We start from the raw sequence: 22,725 nt of genomic DNA on the forward strand, positions 1-22,725 counted from the left end.
GCATTAACGAGAATGCAATATTATTGTTTATAAGGTAAGTATGAGTAACGAACAATGGATAGTATACATCTAATTTTTTAATACTCCATATACAATCAACATGTTTTGATCAACAGTGTAAACCATATAAAAGGAAATCTTGCTTTCCATTTGTACAAATATTGCTTTCATCATAGCAGAACTTTACAATGTTAAAACGTACCATATATAGAGGCTATAAAAAGTATTGCTTGTTTCAAAACGAAGTTATTGGTATCTGAGGCCAATCAGTTACATTATCACCTCTAATATCAGTCATCAGATCCATAGCCATGTCTTTGTTTCCAAGAATTTATATTATACAGCAATGATTACTCTGTAGCCAAATTAAGTCAAAAGGATTTCTTTTTTTAAAAAAATAAATAAGTAAACGCACCTAAAAATGTGTAGTTTTATCTACCAGGTGATAGGGTGGGGCTTTTTAGTACTTCTGCTGGCAATTCAGATAGGAATGTGTAATCTCGGAAGGCATACTGTGCTTGTGGAAGAGAAAATAGTACTAACTGCTTCGGCTTTTATCCCAGATATAATATATTAAAAAAATATAAGACGTGTTTCTTAAAGCAAGCATCCTCTCGCTGGCTCTGGTTTTTGCAAACGCCATGCAACTGCTCATGCAACCTCCTTGCCGGCTCCCTCTGTGGCTAACTGCTTCCTTTCTCCCTGGGCAGTAAAGGATGCACAGCGGCTCGGGGCAGGGCAGCCAGCTGGTTGCAGAAGCAGCAAGGATGCTCACGATCAGTCCACTTTTAATGGAAGACATGGAAAAAAGGCGTCTGTTCTGTATTTCCTTTTGGCCCTCTCCCCTCTAGCGCTTGGGCACGTGCCCTGGACCCTCCCCGTCCATCCAGGTTCGTGACGCTCAGCGAGTGATGCTGGGTTTTTTAAAAAATTAATTAATTTATTTTTGGCTGTGTTGGGTCTTCGTTGCTGCGCACAGGCTTTTCTCTAGTTGTGGCGAGTGGGGGTTACTCTTCGTTGCGGTGCGCAGGTTTCTTATTGCGGTGGCTTCTCTTGTTGCCGAGCAGGGGCTCTAGGCGCGCGGTCTCAGTAGTTGTGGCGCGTGGGCTCTAGAGCACAGGCTCAGCAGTTGTGGTGCTTGGGCTTAGTTGCTCCGCGGCATGTGGGATCTTCCCGGACCGGGGCTCGAACCCATGTCCCCTGCATTGGCAGGCGGATTCTTAACCACTGCGCCACCAGGGAAGTCCAACGCTGGGGGGGTCTTTGTGCTTGGACTTCTCTCAATCCTCAGGTGTCTACAAATGCAGAATCTGCCTGCAAGTCCACACACCTGTGGCTAATCTCTAGGCCGGTGGTTCTCAGCCTTGGCTGAACACCAGAATGATTTTGGGAGCTTTACAAAGTATAAATCCTGGGTTTCGCTGGCCTGAGGCACGGCTAGGTCTCAAGATTTTCAGAAGCTCTCCCCCTCGATTTCACTGTGCAGCCGGCGTTGAGAGCCCCATCCCTAGGGTGCGGGAACAGCTTAGTTTGGAAGACCGTTGGTGGCATCCATCAAACATGCTAAATGTTATTAGGGCTCTGCTGGTATTTCTAGTCTATATTGTAATTGCATATCAATTGTAAATACAAAAATAAAATACTTTGCATCAAAGTCAGATTGGGAGAGAGAAACCAGCAAAGTGCTCTGCTGTTGTTTCTCTCACATTTACAGGGTCCCGTTGGCAGATGGGCAGAGTATGGCATACAGTTGAAGTTGTGTATTAGTCGTAACAGTGATTCTTTCCCACTGAATTGCCCCAGAGTCCAATGAACCTGCTTCAGACCAAGAAACTAAATGTGGTTTCCACCTTTTGCTCACTTTATAGATACAAAAACGAGCCTCCTCTTCATCAGGACAACGACCTAGCCTAGCTCTGCAATGATTTTGTGCCTTTTTAGGAGAGAGAAGAGAATCTTCTCTTGTTTCAGTCAAATCCCTTTAAACAAAAATTTCAGTTTCAAATTCTGATTCTCTTGCAGTCTTTCTAAAGTAAGCTATTTCTTTTAGTAGAAAAGTGAGTTTTCCTATAAACATACCTTACAAAGTTCAGTGCTCAAAAAAGTTACAAAAATAGGCTTACATTTTAAAATCTTGTTGGACTGTGTCTTTAATAGTAAAATATCTGTGCTCCTGATACAGCCGGTGCGATTGGTGATAGAGGTGGGGGTTTCTATTCACTAAGGTTTTACAGCCCCAGCAAAGAAAACACAAAGATCATTCTGTTGTCATAATGTGCTCGTCACCAGGAAAGAAATGCAGAATAGATGTTAAGGGCAATTTCAACAGCTGTCACTTTGGGTGAGCAGCTCATTCCCTGCAGCAGGAGATGGATTTTTCTAATACTTCTTAGAAAATGAAACTGTCCAGGGCTTTCTCAAGGCTCAGATTTGGGTATCTGCCACTTTGAGGATGAGTTAGCTGCTGGTGACAAGGAATTAGAGGCTCCTGGAATGGCCGAGTCTCCAGGCACGCCGGGGACCGCGGGGTCGTTCTGGCCCTGCCTCGGGAATCTCTTCCACACACACAGTTTCTCTGCTGCTGCCCTGACTCGGGGGCACGGTGCAGACGCCTAGGCTTGTACAAGGGAAGGTGGCCTTAGAGATGAGGGTCTCAACTCTGGTTGCCTATTAGAACCACACGGGGAGCCCGTAGAATTCCCATTCAGTTGGTCCTTTTGAGCTCACAGGCGGTCCTGGTGGGCAGCAAGCGTGAGAACCGTGAGCCACTGAAGCCGAGCCGCCGCATCCGACACGCTGAGCGCGCCGTGAGCGGGAGGCCGTCGGCCCGAGGCCGAGTGCCCCCTGCAGAGCCTTTCCTTGACACGGCTGCGCCCCAAACTCTGGCACCCTTCAGAGTCACCTGGGGGAGAGCTCTGAAAACCCCTGGGCCCGGGCGGCACCTGAGACAAATTCAGACCCTTTTTGGTCGGGACCCAGGAGACGCCAAGGGCAGCCAGCCTGAGAACCACGACCTTTGTGCTTCTGCAGTTCCGGGTTCATGGCTGTCTGCAGTTGGGGCGGGGAAGGGCTAAAGCTCAAAATGAAGAACTTTCAACAAATCCCTAAGCTTTACGGTCAACTGGAATGCAGCCTGCCATCTCCACCGCTGTGCTCCGAGCTGTAAAATCAGTGACAACTTGGACCAGCGCAAACCCAGAGTTTGGAAGACTCACCTCTGTCTTGCTGAGGTGACAGAACAATTTTTTCGTAGAGTGTGACAACAGGGACCCCTTAAAGATTATGTGAGAAGATGTGTGCAAGGCCCACTGGACAGCTGACCCTGGAATGACTCAGGCTGGGGTCGCCGACCCTCCGAGCAGGGGACCCGCCAGTAACTTCGGTGAGTCGGCACGCAGGGGCCTTCCGTCCTTCATCTGAGGACTCGGCCAACCGGGGCTCGTGTAGAACTGTCACGTTCACTAGTGAAACAATCCACGTCCAAGGGGACCCGCACCCACGTTGTTCAGGGGTCAGCTGTAAATGGTAGCCTGTCTTACTTGCCCCTGACCTGTGTCCAAAGGCCTGGTCTGGAGCCGAGCTGTGGGGAAGGGTTCCGGGCATGGCTGGGGAGGAAACAGCAGGCAGGCTGTCTGTGGGACCTCGGGGCCTGGTGTCAACTAGGAGGAGCCAAAGGGGTGGGGTGAGCGTTAAGCTTTGAGGCCCGGCCGGTCCGAGCCACGATGTGGGACTCCTGGAGCCCTGGGAGGCCCCCTCCTGACCTCCCAGGGGCCCCCGGGCTGGACTCAGGCTCTCTTGGGCTCTGAAGCATCTACAGGCCCCCCTGCACCTCCCTGGACAGACATAGTGAGACCATTCTGGGAAACACAGTCTTTTAAGAGAATTTAGCAACTACATTTTACGCAGGAAAACCGAAATACAAAGAAGAAAAAACCTGAAGAGCTCTCGCTGTTTTATTACGTTATAGTAAAGTATTTCAAATTACAAAAATACTAGGGTTTCACTGCTACCGTCGGGCTAGCATGTTGCGGCCCTCCCTCACCACCTGCTTCCTGACCAGTAAGTGACAGCAGAATGTGAACCGCTCTGTTTCTCAGGGCTGGATAAAGAGTGGACTCAAGTATTTATGTTCTGAGGTGAACAAATAATGAAAGTGGTTTACTGACAAGGACATGAAATTTCAGATCCTTAAGAGGTGGTGTTTAATCTTTCCTCGAATCATTTTCAAACCCCCCGTGGGGACGGACCCCAAGGGCCCTTGGGAAACGTAACTCCCAGGCGGGAAGGGGCAGCGGGCCTGCAGACGGGCTGCACGAGTGGTTCCTGTGGCCGATGCTTTCGCGGCCGAGGCTCCCTCTTCTGGGGGTGCACTTCCCGTTTTTTCCAGTGGCTGACGCCCTGGGGGGCCTTTTAACCCACCTCCACCACGGCTCCTCCAGGCCCCGGTCCCCCTTACTCCCTGCTTTGTGCTGTCACGGTGCTGGGCCGACATGTCACGTCCGGCACCTGTCATGTAGTTTTAAGGCTGGTTACTTGTGAGTCAGTTTTCTTCGCTCAGTGGTGAATTTCGTGGAATCACGGATTATGTTTTATTTGTTTATCTTCAGTACCTGTGCCAGGCTGGTAAGGTGTTCAAGGGTGTTTAGAACACCATGTGATGGAATTGCATTGAATATAGTTTCTATTTCCATTGAGACAAGATAAAATACTCTGGTAACAAAACTGGGGCCCTGATCCATCTGAGTCAATAAATAACTAAGCGAAAGGAGAATCGTGGATGTGGGATGGGGGGCTGAAAATATTGTCTGAAACATTGCTTCCTGGCTGAGGTGGACGTTGACTCAGAGTGTTTGTAACCAGAAGCGTGTTAACCGTCAGGGTGTGGGGACACAGGTGGGAAAATGCTGGTGTCCTGAGCAGCGGGTCCTCCAGCCACAGGGAGTTATTTTAAGGGGAAATGGTTTTCTTCTTCTCACACGCCTATAGACGTTACGAAGGCAGTACCATCAAAGTCAAATTTCCTATTTACCACTTGAATTCCACACGACACAGACTGCTGTCTCTTTGCTACAACGTGCCAGCGGTGGTGAGGGCGAGACATTTCTGCAGAGCTGCCCCAGAGCCTGGACCCTTCAGCTCACCAAGGGCAAGGAGGAGCTTTGGGGGCAGCTTACCGGTGAGGGGCAAGGTACCCTTGGAGTAAAAAACCCTTGAAGTGAAATAAAAAGAAAACTATCTTCCGTGACTAGCTTAAACCGATTTGTTGTTGTTGGGAGGAGCTAAAAGTTTTAAGAGCAGCCTCGTTTTCGCAGTCTCCCGATACACGCCTGTCCCCCGACCCCCAGAGGACTTGACGTATCGCCTCTGAGACTCAGATTTGGGGGATTTGTTACTTTTTGCACCACTGTCATTCCATCTCAATGAAAGGCAACTGGTCTGAATGCTGGTGAATCAAATGTGAGCCGATCCTGGTTACCGTCTCCTGCTGCTGACAGGGAATGCGTACTGAATTTCAAAACAGTGGAATGGAAAAGAAACAAATCTAGTAATTAGAAAACACTGCCCAACCAATGGAGAGTTAAGTACCATGGAGACATTTATAAGTCCGAGGAAGAATTCTACCCCCTCTGTTTCTTCCTTGCCCAGGAAGAGTTCCAAGTGGCTTACCCTCTTGCACCTGCCGTGACCTGATATAGTACCAATCGGGCCTGCTTTAGGATCCAGAGGACTGGTTCGTTATTCAACTGTCTTGCAGTGGAAGAGCCTCCAAGCAGAGCCAATGGAATCAAGTGTTAGCTGGAAGACTGACCCTTGCTTCTTGGTCACAGGTGGGCCTGGGTCAACTCAGTGCCACAGGTGCTACGAGCAAGATTTTCCCTCATTGGAAAAGCCCATGAAGAGCAAAATCAATGACAATTAAAACCCCAGAGGTCCCCAAGCAATAAAACTCCTTAAACATATTTAGTGTTTTTCAAATATACCTCATTGAAAGGCGAACCTCTGCCCAAATGGCCGACATTCTTTCTGGATGCCTTTTGTGGGAGCCTCATGGTTTGGAGACAAAGGATGTCCCTGCAACTCCCCGAAGTGCATCCGAGTCGGGGGCACTTGCGGGCTGAGAGACGGGCTGATCACGGCAAACGTGGCCAAACCAGTCCGTGGGTCCAAGAGTTACCGTGAGTATGGCTGACAGGATTGAGTAGCTGCCCTGGCTGGGTCCTGGGGGCCGAAGGGGCTGGAGTTCTCCGGGCTGAGGCCGTCCTCCGGGGTCAGGCCCCGGTAAGGTCACTGCCTGCTGGCGCTGCCCTCAGGTACTCTGCATTTTCGGCGGCAGCGCCCTTGAAGATGCCGTTTGCCTTGGCTGCCTTGGGAAGGAAGGCCTGCTGGTAGGCGGGGTTGTCCAGGTTAACGCGGTGGCCGCCCTCCCGCTCGCAGAGGGCAGCGCCGTCCAGCACACCGTTGGTGCAGGCGGGGTGGGCGGTGCCGAGGTACGCGGGGTTGTCGATGGCGTCGCCGTGGGAATTCTGGTAGTGAGGGTCTCTGCCTGGGGCCGGGTTTAGAGGCTGATTGTGATAGACGGGGTTCTGGACAGAGCCCGCGGGCCTTTTGGGAACAGACTGGTTTACGTATTCTGAAATTGAAAAGAAATCAGACGTGATCGGCAAAGCATCATCCTCAGCAGGATTCCACGGCTCAGTTCTGAACCCGTGAATATTCCTCAGTGAGGCAACAGGTCACAGATGCAGGGAAGCCTGGGGAGACGACTCTCTGGCTAAAATAAATTGTGCCCTTTTCTGTCCTTCTCAAAGCAATGGACACGTTTATCTTTTGCCAATTTAAAGTTCTCAGAGGACAGCCTCCCTTGAGAGGGGCGTGTGTGTGTGTGTGTGTGTGTGTGTGTGTGTGTGTGTGTGTGTGTGTCTGTGAGTGTGTGTGTGTCTGTGAGTGTGTGTGTCTGGGGATAAAGCTTAGATTAGGGAAAGACAAAGACACAGACACAGACACAGACACACACACACCCCGGGTGTGTGTGTGTGCCTATAAAGTTTAGATTAGGGAAATACATGTTTCACAGGCCAAGAATGGAGCCAGGAGAGAGAACAGAGATCAAATGTGTCACACACACACTCACCCATGCATATCTCTGCTGTTTGCTTCAAATTCTAGAAAACGTGCAGATTAATTCTAAAGACGACCTGGACACGCCCCGAGCCCCCTCAGAGACCCGTGCGCGTGCCTAGCGGTCTCTGTGGATCGGCCTCTTCCTCCATCCATCGTGTCTGCACGCGTGCCATGGGCCACCCACCCCTCTGGGCCAGCTCGAAAGCAGCAGCTGGCCGGGGCACCGGGGACGGAGGCTCAGGAGCGAGCGTTACTGCTTCCAGAGCGAGGCACTCACCGGGCGCCGGAAGGAAGGCGTCATCTATGCTGTCCTCGGTCAAGGTGCCAGTGGGGTCTGAGCTGTAGCGCTGCAAGAAGCTATCTTCCTTGAGGGGATAGCTCTGCTGGGGAGGAGATGGGACAAGGTTACTGCAGCCCGTTAACCTGCGGACTCTGATTCAGCAGGGCTGGGAGAGGACCCGCACCACCCACAGGTGGCCCACAGGCCGCAGGGCACGTGGCAGGGCCCTGGCCGGGGCCGCCCAGCAGGGCGCTCTGCAACGACGGGCACGTTCCGCGATCTGCGCTCTTCCAAGTGGCGCCTACGCACCACGTGTGTGAGGAACCGAATTTCAAATTTTAACTTAATTAATGAAAATGTAAACTTAAGCAGCCACATGTGGCTAGTGGCTGCTACACTGGTGAGTGTGGGTCTAATCAAGGCTTCACACATCAAGCAACAGCATCACCTGGAAGGTGGGCTCGAGCACAGACGGCCAGGCCCCTCCCCGCAGACCCTGGGTCAGCAGGTCGGGGTGCCGGCCCGACGGTTCGCATCGCTGACGCACGGCCGGGTCCGTGAGCTGCGTGATGTTGCTGGCCCGTCAGCTACATGTTCAATAGCATTTGGTAAGTGACAGCCAACTGCTGGCCTTAGGCTGGGGATCAAACAATACAGGAAGGAAAAGCACGGCTTTCTGGGGTAGGGTGGGCGTTGTCTATGTCTAATGGAGCCACGGTACAGAGCTGTTATTTAATTCTGCTTTATAGGAGCTGACACCTACCCCGTTTCCGTCGACGCAAGCCACCGTGGGAGTGTTGCTGGAGGCGCTCTGAAAAAGAATCACAGCTGTTTACGGTGCACGTGGACGCTCACCCATCCCCACCGAGAGCGGGACAGGGGCCTCCGGGGGTGGGCACAGGTAAAGGGCCTGGATTGCGTCGTGACTCATTAGCTTTAGAACAACTAGGTTTGGTTCCGATTTAACTCTGTTCCTTAGTGGACCGGAAAAGGTTACGATCCAGTTGTTGCAACGCAGTCAGGTAACGGATACAAGGAATGGATTCGTTCTGATTTCGGCTTTACCACCTGGTTAACGTTTACTCTCTGTCTCTACGTGAGTTCCACGAGGTGGGTGTCATTCTTTGCTACAACTCAACCTGTTCGAAGCAGGAGGCAGAGCCTGAGCAAGAGTGACTTTGGTACCAGGGAAGTGAGGAGGGGCGTCCGGGAGGTGGCGGGGCTGTGGAAGAAGCCCTGCTGCGGGATGAGGTACTCGTCGGCGTCCACGACGTCCTCCATGTCCTCCTCCTCCATCAGGGCGCGGTAGAAGTTGGAGTCTGTGGGGCTGGGCAGATGCATCCTCTCGTCCCCCTGGCACAGAGATTGTGAGACCGTCAGAAAGGTCCCGAGAGCTGCTGTCCCGCCCCCCGGCTGTCGAGGCGGGTCTGCTGTCAGCAGGTGCCTGTGTGTTTGCCAATTTAGCTCTAATACACTCGTCCCCGCGCCCCCTGCCCGGCTCTGTGAAGTACAGCTTCCCCTTCCATTTCCCCCGACCTGGAATCAAGACACTGCAAACTCCCCGATGTCTCAGAGCCCTCAGAGCAAATGCAAACAGCTCAGGAGGAAAAAGGAAGGGCCAAAGCCACAGCGTTCACCGAGTGCTGTGCTGTGTACAGTGAGAAATACACATTGGGCCTTCCTCCCTGCTCCTGGCACAGAGCTCCTAAACCCTTGGAATTCCCTATGTGTCTCTTATGTTAACGAGGAGACTTCTGGAAGCACCTCGAGATGGGGGCTGGCGGCCAGTGGAGCCAACCAGGTGATTACACGGTCGGAACTTTCAGTCTCACCCCTAACCTCCAAGGAAGGTAGGGGGACTAGGGGGTCCAACCTATCGCCAAAGACCAATGATTTAATCAGGCCTATGTAACGAAGCCTCCATAAAAACCCGAAAGGGCAGGGTTCAGAGCTTCGGGGTGGTGAACCCCTGGAGATCTGGGGAGCGTGGTGCACCCAGACAGCACAGAAACTGCGCCCTTCCCCCACGCCTTGCCCTGGGCATCTCTTCTGTCTGGCTGTCCCTGAGTTATACCCGTCTATAGTAAACCAGTGATCCAGTAAGTAAAAAGATGTTCTGAGAGCCACGCCAGCAAATTAATGGAACCCGAGGAGGGGGGCTGTGGGAACCTTCTGCCAGATGGTCAGATGCCCAGGTAACAACCTGGACGTGGGACGGGCGTCTGAACTGGGGGGAGGGGAGGCGGCCCCGGAGGACCGTGGGATCTGGCGCTGTGTCCAGGTGGACAGTGTCAGATTGAGCTGAACGGGAGGACACCGGCTGGTGTTGGAGAACTGCTTGCTTGGCGGTGTGGGGCCCAGCCCCTCCAACACACACGCCCTGCGATTGCTGAGCAGAACCTTTAGGCGCTTTGCAAAGTATTTTGCATATGTTATTTCACTGAACCTTTAAAGCAGCTCTGCGAGCCTAGTTTTGTCAACGTGACGTTGTAAGTACGGAGTCAGGGATCTGAAGCCAGGTTTGCCCGACACTAAAGCCCTGGTTCCCCATGAGAGCAAGCTAAGGCTCTGGCTAAGGGGTCCGTGGAACGACGGGGAGCCGAGTGCGGGGGGCTCACAGGGACGGCAGATGGAGCTGGGGGCCCCACGGCGCCCTCCACCTGGTCCACAGCCTGGGCTGTGCTCGTTCTAACGCGCTGAGGATGAATGGCGTGACCCGCGAGACGGGGAGGCTGTGTGGTCAACCGGGCGGAGCATGGTGACATTTGATGCTTGTTAGAGGGATTTTTCCCAGTGGGTGTGCAGACTGGGATCTGGTACCTGGATGACAAGGTAGCGCTGGGGGTCTCGGGCCATCTTGGAGAATTCAATGATCAACTCCCGGAACTTTGGGCGACTCTCTGCATCAATCATCCAGCCTGGGGAAGGAAGGAGGAGAGTCGGTGCGATTAGAAGCCTGAACGAAGTGACAAAGATGGCATCGCTGAAAGAAAGCACTTAACGGTGAGATTCTTTTAGACAAATCAGTGAGGACGAACCCTAATCCTTGTGACAGACCCTTCAGTCTTGGCAAACCAGCACTGACGACTGTTTAAAGACCATGATGGCTTTGCATATTTGAGTCAGAATGGCAATAACATGCTCTAATTTTCTGCACCTCCCCTTCCAAGGGCCAGCATGCTGGTGTCATCTCCTTAAGGGACCCGGCAGCTGCTTTCTGTGCACTGCTCTGACTGTAGGGTGCCCCGGGCCCCGCCTCTCAGTGAAAAGTCCTCCCATGACGTGCTCCCTCATCCGTATTCACGCAGCCGTCTCGTAAGCTGGAAACCAGATTCGGTTTAGGGAAAATGAGGGACTTTCTTCAGAACCTCGGCGTTTGGGAACTCCGCCCCCTGGTGCTTTCGGTGTATTACACGCTGAAGCAATCACATGTGCACGTGACAGCGCCGCTTCAGTGCCTTTCATGGGGGGGATACTTCCATCAGCCAGGCCAGTGCATTTGAGTACACAATGATCCAAGTCTAGATTAAACCTGCTGGAGGAACAGCTATTGACTGGAAATCGTCACGATTCCTGAGGGTTCTTATTTATTTTCTATCAGCAGGATGTCAAGCCATTTCGGGCCAGACTGCTGTGTGACCTTACGCAAATCATGTAACCTCTCTGGATCCCAGCTTCCGCAACCTAAAGCAAGGACGTTAAAAATGATTAACCCTGTGGTCTAAAGTTCAGAAAGGCTTAATATTTACATGAACTCTATCACGTTCCCTGTGCTACCTTCTGTATAAATGCTCATCACACACGTAACGTTACCCACCCCCAGAGCCTACTGAATTTGTGATTCTGATGGCGTGGTAGTGTCACAGTCCGGCTACACACTCTTACTTGGATTAAAATGTTTACTTGCTACACTGCAGAAGGCCTCACATAAATCCACTCTCTGAAAAGGTTTACGTCAAAGCAGAAGTGCCGATTCGATTAACCTCTTCTGGTTACTCACTGTCAGGCATTTAAAAAGTTCCTCTGGTAACAGGCTTCCAAAAGCGGGGCAGCTTTTTCATTGAGCAACTCAGAGAGAAGACTATTTTGGGTAATGGCTTATGGAGGACTTTGATTTTACTTGTTTGCTTGGGAACGTGGGCAAACGTCAGCTCACAGCGCTCAGGGCGTCAGGTTAAGCGCTTCCAGAAGTGTCTGAGGGGGTGTTTACAGATGTGCCTGCCTATGGACTCTGACAGCATGTCTTCAGGGCGTCGAAGGCCTGGGGCGCTTGGCTCAGGGCAGCCCAGGGCCAGGGGGCAGCCGGCCACTCACACTTGACCATGATCATGTAGACGTCGATGGTGCAGATGGGCGGCTGAGGCAGGCGTTCTCCCTTCTCCAGGACGGCTGAGATCTCACTCGCGGGGATCCCGTCGTAAGGCTTGGACCCAAAGGTCATCAACTCCCAAACGGTGACTCCTAAGAGGAAGAAGCGTGGCCGTATGAGTCAATAATCATCACAGCACCTTGTCTTTAGTCACCCTTGTTGACATACTGTTTCTAAGGTTTAAAAACCCACGTTTCCGTGGCCTTGGGCAATTTGCTTGATGCTGGAAGTCTCAGTTCAGCTCCCTGTAAAGGGGGGTGGATCACAGCGTCTGCCTCATAGGACGGTTGTGAGGCTCAAACAAGATAACACAACTGCAATGGTTAGACAATCCCAGGCAAACAGTAAGGGGCCAATAAATAGTAAACTTTAGTAGTAACAGCAAAGAGAATACCACCACTCTGAAACATACAGATTATGGTCTGTGGAGCAGGAAGTTACACACCCAGACGTCACTGGCCCCACATGACTTACCAGCAAGGTTATAAACTGTGTTTTTAAAGAATAAAAAAATTGGAAGAAAAACTCCCTGTGTTCCTTTTGATAAATATAAAAATCCCATACTTTTAATTTCAACATCAATCAATCATCACGATTAAAAAAATCAAAGCAGGAGTAATTTTAGAATTGGTGTTTTTTAAGACTGTTCCGAAGTTTTGACGGTCCTTCCATCTCCGTGCCCCCCTTGATGGAATTCTCTGCTCCAGAAACACACAAATGCCATGGGGAGTATGTCCCCTCCTGGACAGCAAGGTGCCACGAGCAATGAGCGCGGTGGGCCTGAGCCTGTGTTCCCAGACCACACGGGGAGGGACCAGACACAGGAACCCGGGGCCTTCCTGGTCTCCAACTCATCTAACCACCCCTTCTTCTTGGGATTGGCTTCTAAGTGCGTTATCACCACGGATCTGCGTAGATTTTTCCAGAGGTCATTCCAAAAACGCATGACCTGAATTAACATGCAAAATGCAAGGCTGAAGCATGAAGAAAAGCAGTGGTCCAGGGACAAGAAAACAGATTCTTCTGTCCTGCCCACCACAGAACCAATACGGACTCGATGAAAGAAAGAAAATCTCATGTCCAGATCTTCAAAGTCGATTGGTCCTCCTCTAACTAGGTTTAGACATTGCGTGGAAACACACACAATGAATTCCCGCGGGAAGGCAGCTTTTCAGGTTTCGGAACAAACGGTGAAAGCGGGCGGTGTGTGTACCCGGTTGTGGGGTATGAGTGGGGCTGGAAGGTGCTATGAATTCTGTCTCTTTTCAACTCCTGAGTGGAACACACAGGTCCCTAACTGACTGAAATATTTTGCCTTGACCGGAGCCTATAGGGTGGAGTAACAGGATATGTTTTTAGACTAAAAACTCAGGTTCGTGTTGTAACAGGTCCGGTGTACTGCCAGGACAGCAGATTAGAATCACTGACAACACGATTTCCACTGAGACGAAAGACACAGCCCCCGTGGTGACGCTGACTTTCTGATGTCGGCTGTGATCGTTCACAGGGATTAAGTCACTGAGTCGGAGAGTTTTCATTTACTAAACAAACGTGGCGGCCCAAGCACGGGCTGTGCGAGTGGACACACAGGGCAAGGGGAGGACACAGCCGGAAGGCTGGCAAAGGCAGACCACTCTTTTTTTTTTGGGGGGGGGGGGTTGAGGTACGCGGGCATCTCACCGTTGCGGCCTCTCGCATTGATTGCGGAGCACAGGCTTAGTGGCCACGGCCCACGGGCCCAGCCGCTCCGCGGCACGTGGGATCATCACAAAAACAAAATCCTGAATGATTGTGTTTTTGTGATGACGACTCAATTCCTCTTGGAGACTCTTTTCACTATCGCTCTCCCCAAATCCACGTTTCTAGGGAGGTGGGTGACTCCTTCCCTTCACCTCCGTTGCGCTGATAGCTGGGATAGGCTGATACTGCACCGTTCAGTGCAGATCAGGTGTTTTGCAAGCTTTGGGCTGATGCTGGGTGACAGGGAGGACTGCCTGCCGTTACACAGGTGGAGGCACCCCGGCACGGCAGCCAGTGGAAATGCCTTCCTGAAAGGCAAGGCCCTTGCGGACTCAGGACACGCTCTGTGCAGAGGACGAGGCGAGAGCGTGGAAGGTGTGTCTGAGGACAGGGGAGCTGGTCAGAGGGTGGAGCAGAGGGCTGCACGGGGTTTGAAGGAAGAAGAATGAGACCCCGATGAGACGGCCGTCACGAGAGCTGGAAACAGTAACTATGTCGCCTTCCTCGTATTCCCCACAAACACACCCTCGCAGTGCACTTCCTGAGGCCGTTCTCTCTGATACACAACGATGACCGACCGCTCACTGTATGAAACCCAAACCACCGCGAGTCAGTCCATCATAAAACCGCATTTTCTCTACCGGGAAACTCTTCCCCGTGAAACCCGACTCGTCATCTCCCTTTGGTTCACTTCAGATTCAGGGCAAGAGGTCACGTTTGGTTTGATCTGGGGGTACAGGCGTCTCCTAGGTTCAAGTTCTTTCCCTCCCGTTACCTGCTCTCCTGACAAGCTCACTGTTCTCTCCAGTGACACTTGCTACGGCAGTTAGACTCAATGTCCTCTTGCACGTTTTCTAGTACAACAGACAGACAGTGACGATTACGTGATTGTTAGACGCTGTCCTGGACGGCAGAGCGTGTAACGTGCATCAACAACACAAGCCAGTGTAGCCTCAGCCCTGATTCATCAGCCTCAGGGTTTTGACTCACCGTAGCTCCAGACATCACTCTGGTGGGTATAAATTCGGTGTAAAATGGACTCCAAAGCCATCCACTTGATGGGCACCTTGGGAGGATGAGAGAGAAAAGTCATAAGACAACAATTAGCTTCCCTCTGTTGAAAAAAAGTAGATCACACTGGAATAAATGACAAGCAACAAAGGTGAGGAAGCTGGGCCACCCCCAGCCCAGCCCAGGGCCGGTGCTACTTCCCAGCCGGGGGAGAGGATTTAGTCTGGTAGAGGACACGGCCTCTGTGAGGCCCGGAGCCGAGGCCCTTCTGTCCGTGGGCTGTTCTGCTGAGCTGGGTGCACGTGCTGGCAGCTGGGGGCCCTGGCTGTGCCCTGCGTCTGTGGCTGTTTGCAGGGCCGGCTGCTTGGAGCCGTGCGGGCCACAGTGAGAGCCAAGAAAGGAGCAGCTGAGCCAGAGCGTTCTGGAGGGCCTGTCAGGAGACCCGCACCCCTCACTGCTGGGAGAGGCCCCTGGGGAAGCCCCAGGCCCCTCCGAGAGGAAGAAGCCGATGCTGCAGCGGCCAGCGCCCCTCGGGAGCTGCTGGAACAGCACGGGGCCCCTTCCGTGCCGCTCTCCCAGCTGTTCTTCTGAAGGAGCTCTGCCCAGGGGTGCGAGGTGGAAACCTCCCCTTGGCTAACGGTCCCCTCCGGATGGAGCCGAACCCGCGTCTACTGCCCTTGGCTTCTGGATGCGTCAGAACCATCTTTACGCACTTTCCCAGCAAATCCTGCTCCCCGGGCAGCTCCGGCTGCACGGCCAGAAGAGCCTGGCTAGACCCGGGCGCCGGTGGCAGCTGTGACCTCACCCAGAAGGCCCTGAGGGTGGCCCCCACAGCGGTCAGCCTGCCGGCAGGGGGGGCGCTCGTCCTTCTGCAAGCCAGCTCCTTACTTTGCCCCCTTCCGCGTGGTACTCCTTCTCCTCGGCGCCCAGCAGTTTGGCCAGCCCGAAGTCTGTGATCGTGACGTGCTGCGGCGTCTTCACCAGCACGTTCCTGGCCGCCAGGTCTCGGTGCACCAAGCGCCGGTCTTCGAGGTAGTTCATGCCCTGCAACGCGGGGCCGCGCGGTGAGGCGTGGGTGCTCAGCGGGCCCCCCTGGAGGGCCCAGCGGGGACCAGGCAGAGGGCGGGCGCCCCAGCGCAGGGGGCGGCGCCACGGACGCAACGGCCTCCGAGCCGGAGCCTGTGTGCGGACGCACTGCCCCCCACGGACACAGTGATGTGCACCTGGTAACATCAGTGACCAGGGTCTGTCCGCTCCACGGGTGAAAAGGTGAAGAGACGAAGACGTAACTAGCTGCTGACTGACTGACTTATCTCCATCCAGTTACTCAAGTTTCAGACTCAGCTGAACAAGTAGAGGAGGCCAGCGACAGAGCAGGAGCCCCGCCGACGGGCCGCGACCTGGTTAGACACCGCCCGCTGCTCAGGACGGCCGGCCCCGCGCCAGCGCGTCTGGGGCGCCACCTCCCTGGGACCCAGGGCTCTTATCACGCTTTCCTGGACCATCGTACGCGATTCACTACCAGTGAAGGTTTTGGTCCTGTTTTAGTTTCTCTTTTTTAAATTGAAATCACATGGATATGGAATTTGCTTTTATTGATACAGGGCGCCACTCCCTACCCGCTCCCTGGCTGCCTCCATAACTGCTGACATCAGAATCAAGGCTGGAAGAGAAAGAAAGACAGAATACTTGAGAGGTACCCAGCACAGTGCCCGACACATAGCGAATTCTCGGATGTACAGTCACCCCTTGGTACCCACGAGACTGGTTCTGGGACCCCCTCTCCCTGCCACCCCCCCTAACCAAAATCCGCAGATGAATTCAAGTCCCTTATAAAGAATGGAGCAAGTATTTGTTTGTAACCTACACACATCCTCTTGCATACTTTAAATCACCACTAGATTGCTTCTAACACCTCATACAATGTACACGCTTGTAAACACAACGTAAACGCTACGTAAACAGCTGCTCGCAGCCAGCCAAGTCAACTTTTGTTTTTTGGAGCTTTCTGGAATTTTCTTCCCACATACTTTTGATCCACGGTTGGCTGATTCTGCAGATGCAGAACCGCGGCTACAAAGGGTTAACTGTGGGACCCCCCTCACCTCTAGCCCTTGTCCACAGCCTCCTTGGTGTCTTTTGTCACCTGCCCTTTCTCCCCTGACAGGCGAGCTCACTTCCTGCCCCTACTCCCGGCTTGCAGCCTGCCCAGCTGAGCCAAGCTTCCCTTGCACCCTCGCAAGCTCTAACCCGTTGACGTGAGCTTGGCAGCCCTTGCCCCCGTGCAGGGCCAGACGGGCAGGCGGGAGAAGCCGGAGGGTCAAGTTCTGCACACGGCCTGTGTGGCTGGAACCACGTCCTCTCCTACTTGCTCACAAAGGCACCTCTCCTCTCCCCAGCCTGGGAAGTGGACCATGTTTCCAGCCTCCTTTACAGCTGACACTCCCGAACTCTCCGGTGAAGGGCGGGCACCACAGAAATGCTTACCGAAGGGCACAAAATGGAAATGAATGGGCAAAACCAACTCTGCATTACTCTCGAGCTTTTTGCATGTAGCTCTCTTCGTTTTAGTGCAAACGCAGGGAATACCTGTAGATGAGGATAGATCCCAGATTTTCTGGCAAATTCATCGCTTCCTTTTGCATAGATATTAGGTAAAAATGACTAATTAACTTGTCACATCAAAGTGAAGTTTACAAATCTTCTTTCTGGAGTTAAACTAGCCATCACTGGAAAACAGGATCTTAGAAAGACACTACACCCAGGAATTCGTCTTTGAGGCCTTTAATGTTTTTCTTTTCTTGGGGGAAAAAAAAATGATTCCCATGTGTCCACTGTATTATCTAGAAAGCTCCCGAATGTTTAAGATGCTGTTTGACTTAAATGGTTCCTTTCTAAGATGTCTCAGGTGCTGGGAAATAAGGTTAATGGGCTCATGTCTGTTCAAGAGGAAGTGGGCAGGCGCTTCCCTGGAGCAGCACTTCCAGGTTAGGAAGCATTCCTTAGGGATGGAGCACGGAGAGGGAGAGAGAAGCAGGGCTTCCTAGCAGAGGAGGACTTCCTACTCCCCGGCACCTCCCCCGCTTCATGGGGCTCCTTTCAGCAGCATCCGTCTCCCCTGTGGTTCACTAAGCCCACAAGGAGGACTCCAAAGGGCATTTCCAGCTACATTTAACTATCGTTGTGAACTTTCCTCCTGCCTCTTTATATGCCTAACAGAGGATCTGGTGCCCTGGATACTTTTTTTTTTTTTTTTTTTTTTTTGCGGTACTTGGGCCTCTCACTGTTGTGGCCTCTCCTGTTGCAGAGCACAGGCTCAGTGGCCATGGCTCATGGGCCCATTACAAAAGCTTGCTGAAGATGAAGGAAGGAAGGAAGGAAGGGATGGAGGAACGAGAACAGCGGCCGACAGAGCCGGGCATTTCAAACACACCTGTGAAGGTGCCCCTCGTGGTGCTGGGAGGTCTGGTACCCACACAACAGCCTTGGCAGCTGACCCAGGCGCCCAGAGCCTGGGCTGGTGCTGCTTCACAGACCAAGGGCTCTGAGGCCACCACTGGGACCGTGCCCTTAATTTCCTGCTGGGGCCTCCAAGTGAGACTTGTCTGTGGGCCCAGAGACTGCTTCGGACGCCACACCCCAGCATACTGGCCCTGTGCCCCTGAGCCCTGCCCAAGGGCGGGTGGATGGGAATCTAACAAAGGAACTAGCTCCCTCCCCGCCACCTCAGAGTTTTAAAGGGGCAGAGCAACTGCAACAGGCTGCAACGTTTTCTCGTAGCACCAGCCTTCCGAGAAGGCTTGGGAAAGGGCAGGAAAGAGCACACAGCTAGAGGGATCTAAATCAGACATAATTTCGGGACAAGATTAGACTCGTTTGAACTTAGATAAAACTCTATTCCTTGGTCTCTGTCCCACATAATATGGCAGTTTGAAAGGCCATCTCGGTTATAACTCTAGCCCCAGCGGAGTTATAGTTTAACCAGCACCAAAGATAAGAGCCCTGACATCCTCGTGAACTCTCAGAATCCAAACAGAACCGCAGGAAGCAGTTATCAGCGTCAGCCTCACGGGGCCTCTTGGAAACGCATTTCCCTGATTCTTCTCTCTGAGATCCTCACTTTAATTTAATGGCATGTATTTATTTTGCTAGTTAACACAGGACAGCTAGGATGGATGCTGCAATACTGAGGTTAAAAGGGGGATCTGAAGAGCCACCCTGGGACCTGAACGCACAGGAGACACAGGATGCTTCACAAGGGTTTTAAAGACTTTCCTTGCACAACACCCGGGGGAGGAGAGAGGCCTGGGCTGGGTGTGACACGTACGGACCGTATTCCCAGGCACTGCAGCACCCTGCAACTCTTCGGAGGCAGCAACGAGCTGCATTTCTAGCGTATTTTTTCACCACCACGTGGGGCAGTGGTGGGCGGGGGGGGGGGGCGGGGGGAGACGGACACTGACTCGGCGACTCCGGAGGTGGCGGAATAGGAAGTGGAGGGGTAGGCGGAGGGTCCTGGCAGAGTAAAGCAAAGCATGGCGTCCACACCACTGAACCCCAGCCCTCAGAAGAGGCAGGAAAGTGTCAGGATTTCCTATCCCAGCCATCACCCTCCCGCTGTGTAGGGACAGGAGGCCCACCAGCCTGTGGGCTCCTCTCTGACCCGTGACATCAAGTGCTGGGAAAAGCACAGACTCGGCGGGGCAAGGAGCCGTGGGGTGGAATCTTGATTTTGCCGCTTCGTAGCTTGAGACCCGGGCAAGTTACTTCAACGCCCCTTGCCTTGCTCTCCCCCGTACGTCAAACGGGCTACCAGGGGGTTAAATGAGTTCATCCGCGTGGAGCACTTAGGATGGTGCCCCGTGAGAGCCCTCTGTCCTCGGTGCTGTGACTGTCCTCATTTCCTCCTAAATGCCAAGTCCATCCCCTCTTCTCCACCCCTTTTGCCATGACCTCGAATTAGGCTGCTGCCATGTCCCGCTACACCTCCCAAAGAAGTCTGATCATGAATAAATTCCCGCGTGGCGCCCTTTGCTCTCGTGGTGAAGCCGCGCTTGCAGGTTCCCGCGGGGTCTCCCCTCCCCCCCCCGGCCTGCCCCTCGTCCCTCAGCGGCCCTCGGTGTCTCCTGGCCACCTCTCACTGCCCCCTCAGATGGTGCCCAGGACAGGGACGGGCTCCCACTCGTGTCCACAGCACCACAGCCACGTCCAGGCCCCCGAGGGTGCAGGGCGGCCGCCGCGCCGCTGCCGTCCCCGCACCTGGCGCTTGGCTGGCCGACTGAGCCCGCGTGGCTGTCCCCACGTGACTTGTACAGCAGCCTCTGGGCGTCTGGTCCCTCACCTCTCCTTCTCTGACCCACTCATCTCCTGCTGCACCGTCACCTCCGTATGGATCTGTTTTCCTCACCTGTTTGCAAGTTTGGGGAGGTAGGAAATTTTGTCCTCTTTATATACATATTTCACATGATGCCTGACACTGACAGATAAATGCTCAAGAAATCACCAAGTGAAATGACCAGAAGTTGATGAATACGCTTTAACGGTACAGCAACTTTGGGCTTTCCAGTGACATCCCGTAAAGCGATCATTTAGGTTGATGGCGTTCAGCTGTCATCTTGTGGAACGATGTGAGAGTAAATAAAAAAATAATTCAAATAACTGCAATATCTGGTAACCGGATCTGCTGTGTGGCTCTGTCCCTGTCTGCGGTCTTGTTGCCCAGGGTCTTACGCAGGTACCGGCTCTGCAGCCGGTTCAGCTCCCAGGAGGCCGGAGGCTGAATCACCGCCCTCAGGCTGCACAGTTAAGTCAGCGGGGTGGGGGCTGCCTGGAACCTCACCTCTCACCTTCAGGAGTCCTGATCTGGAGCGCAGGAAAGCCAGGCGGGGGGGAGCAGACCTGGGCACGAAGGCCAGAGCCACCTGGGCCCAGACAGGAGGCCCGTGCACAGGACGGTCGGCGTCTCCCCCCACCCCCCGAAGGCTGCGCCAGGCTGACAGACAACGGCTCCTGTTCCAGCATGATTTTCACTCTCCCCCACCCCTGCCTGTCTCTCACGACCAGGCTATAATTTGTCGACGTGGGTGTCACGACGCGGCACCCAGACCCAGACGCGAGTGGCCAGCACGCTCTGCTACGTCATCGGCAGGACCACCTTCCTCTCCTCGCCCGGATGGGTCTTCTCTCCACTGCTCTCGTGCCCCGAGAGCGCCTATAAAGGTGTGAGCGGTGGAAACGCTGCGGTGTTTTCAGATGAATTTAGACCAAACTAAGTATCCCGTCTGCTTAAAAAATGGATCCTATGGGCTTCCCTGGTGGTGCAGTGGTTGGGAGTCCGCCTGCCGATGCAGGGGACACGGGTTCGTGCCCCGGTCCGGGAGGATCCCACGTGCCGCGGAGCGGCTGGGCCCGTGAGCCGTGGCCGCTGCGCCTGCGCGTCCGGAGCCTGTGCTCCGCAACGGGAGAGGCCACAACGGTGAGAGACCCGCAAAAAAAAAAAAAAAAAAAAAAAAAAAAGGATCCTGTGCATGGAATGTTTTCTGAAGTTCATCCTCATTAAGCTTCATCTTATAGAATGAACTAGGCGTAGTTCGGTGCTTCTGAAGTTGTGGTCGTTTTCCTTCTGACAGCATCCACCCACCCCTCGACCCCGGCCCCCAGCTACCTTCAAACCTCACCAGAGCCCGGTCAAGCATCTGAAACGTGTACGGTCTCTCTAAAGACTCACCTCGGTGAGATCTTAATCCAGGTCAGGTGAAAGAAAGCTCCGTGGCCCCAAAGGTCTGTGAAAATGTTAAATTAATCACAGCCTAGAGAGCTGATTTATGCAGGACCTGGCAGTGACGTGCTCTGCGGCGCTCTAAGAGGAATGAGCCTGGCTCGGCAGTGGTGTTCTCCAAACTGAACCGATGACAGACAGCATCTTTTGGATTCTAACGTTTTACTACACTATTATCCCATCTAATTATTTTGGGATTCACTAGCTGGCTTACGCAGCCAGGAAGAATGCACGCACTTTCCGAAGCACCTAAGTTACTCCCCGTGAGTGAGAGACCCCCGTACCTTCCCGAGCCAGGAGCTTAGGAAGCGGTGATGAGGGAGCACGTGATGTCTCCACGGCCTCCTGAGACTTGAGTCTAGAATCCACTCTCACCCTGTGTAGAAGGGCACCTCTGCTTTCCCAACCCCAGCAAGATTCCCCACTAGGCCACCTCTGTTTTTTTTTTTTTCTTTTTTTCTTTTGCCCGTGATATAATTTTATTTGTCCTCTTGGCAGTTTAGCCAGGACAATAAACCTGCGTAATGGTACCCAGGTCTCCATCAATACTGGAAAACTTCCCAAGAGAGCCTGTGCCTTTGTGAATCAGGGAGGACATTTATAAGTCAATAAATCCCACCTTGAAAACGCCAGCAAGTTTAGTTTCTGGTCAGCCTCTAACTGTTTCTAGGTAGTTGCACTTCTAACTTTTACAGAGAAAACTGTCTAATACTTTGGCAAACAGTCACTAACCCAAGAGCAAATTTCTCTCTTTACAGCTGAAGAAACCATTATTTTCCTTTCCGTGCAAAAGGACAGACACTGCATTGCCACAGCTGTTCAAGTACAGCGGCTAAGGTTTCTCTCGTGAAATAGAAAGCAGCTCCACTGCAGACAAATCTAACAGCTGCAGTGTGAACCGACTTTGGATGAAAGTGATCCTAAACAAAGTTCAACAGGCAGAGCAGTGGATTGAAATAACAAGGTGAAATTCTGAGTAATGTTATATAGAGCACCATTCTGGAAAACTTGCAGGCCCTGGAAAGTCAACGTAGGAACTGTGGAAACTCATGGCTGACCAGGGCCCGGGCAGAGCTGAACTCGCCCTGTGGCGGGCACTGCCGTGGTCAGGTGTTTGTTTCTTCCTCGTGCTGGCAGAAGACTGATTTTGGGGGTCAGATAAACTTCCATCTATGCAGACACTTGTGAGCAGGCAGACCTGAATGTAGGGTTGCCAAGGAGAGAAGGGGAAAAGCTCATGAACGAGAGAGGACCGGAAAATAGGAGATGCTGCCCTAGGGAGAGAAAGTCGATATGGAACTAGAATAAGACAATGTTTCAGCTTAGATTTTCGTCACTAATCTAACTTAAATTGGTCAAAATATGGGGAAAAATCCAGAGAGCTGAGCACGGGGTGCCTACTGGGGCCCGAGTGGGCGCCTCACA

The 22,725-nt window shown here is 52.9% G+C and overlaps 1 protein-coding gene across 8 annotated transcripts in view; it reads right to left on the minus strand.

Moving 5' to 3' along the window:
- Positions 1-3,937: 3,937 nt before the first annotated feature.
- EGFR (epidermal growth factor receptor) overlaps positions 3,938-22,725 on the minus strand; it is a 195,482-nt gene continuing 176,694 nt past the window's right edge. For 2 of the 8 annotated variants that reach the window (XM_067042915.1, XM_059074568.2), the window contains exons 21-28: positions 15,411-15,566; positions 14,502-14,577; positions 11,717-11,863; positions 10,223-10,320; positions 8,588-8,755; positions 8,166-8,213; positions 7,400-7,502; positions 3,938-6,631 (exon numbers count right to left, since the gene is read on the minus strand). In XM_067042915.1, the coding sequence (XP_066899016.1) occupies positions 6,270-6,631; positions 7,400-7,502; positions 8,166-8,213; positions 8,588-8,755; positions 10,223-10,320; positions 11,717-11,863; positions 14,502-14,577; positions 15,411-15,566 (1,158 nt within the window). In that variant the 3' untranslated portion in view covers positions 3,938-6,269. The other 6 variants (XM_059074569.2, XM_067042914.1, XM_067042918.1 and 3 more) reach the window with 4 other exon arrangements.

Source organism: Kogia breviceps, chromosome 9, assembly GCF_026419965.1.
Source record: "Kogia breviceps isolate mKogBre1 chromosome 9, mKogBre1 haplotype 1, whole genome shotgun sequence".
NCBI classification, from domain to species: domain Eukaryota; kingdom Metazoa; phylum Chordata; class Mammalia; order Artiodactyla; family Physeteridae; genus Kogia; species Kogia breviceps.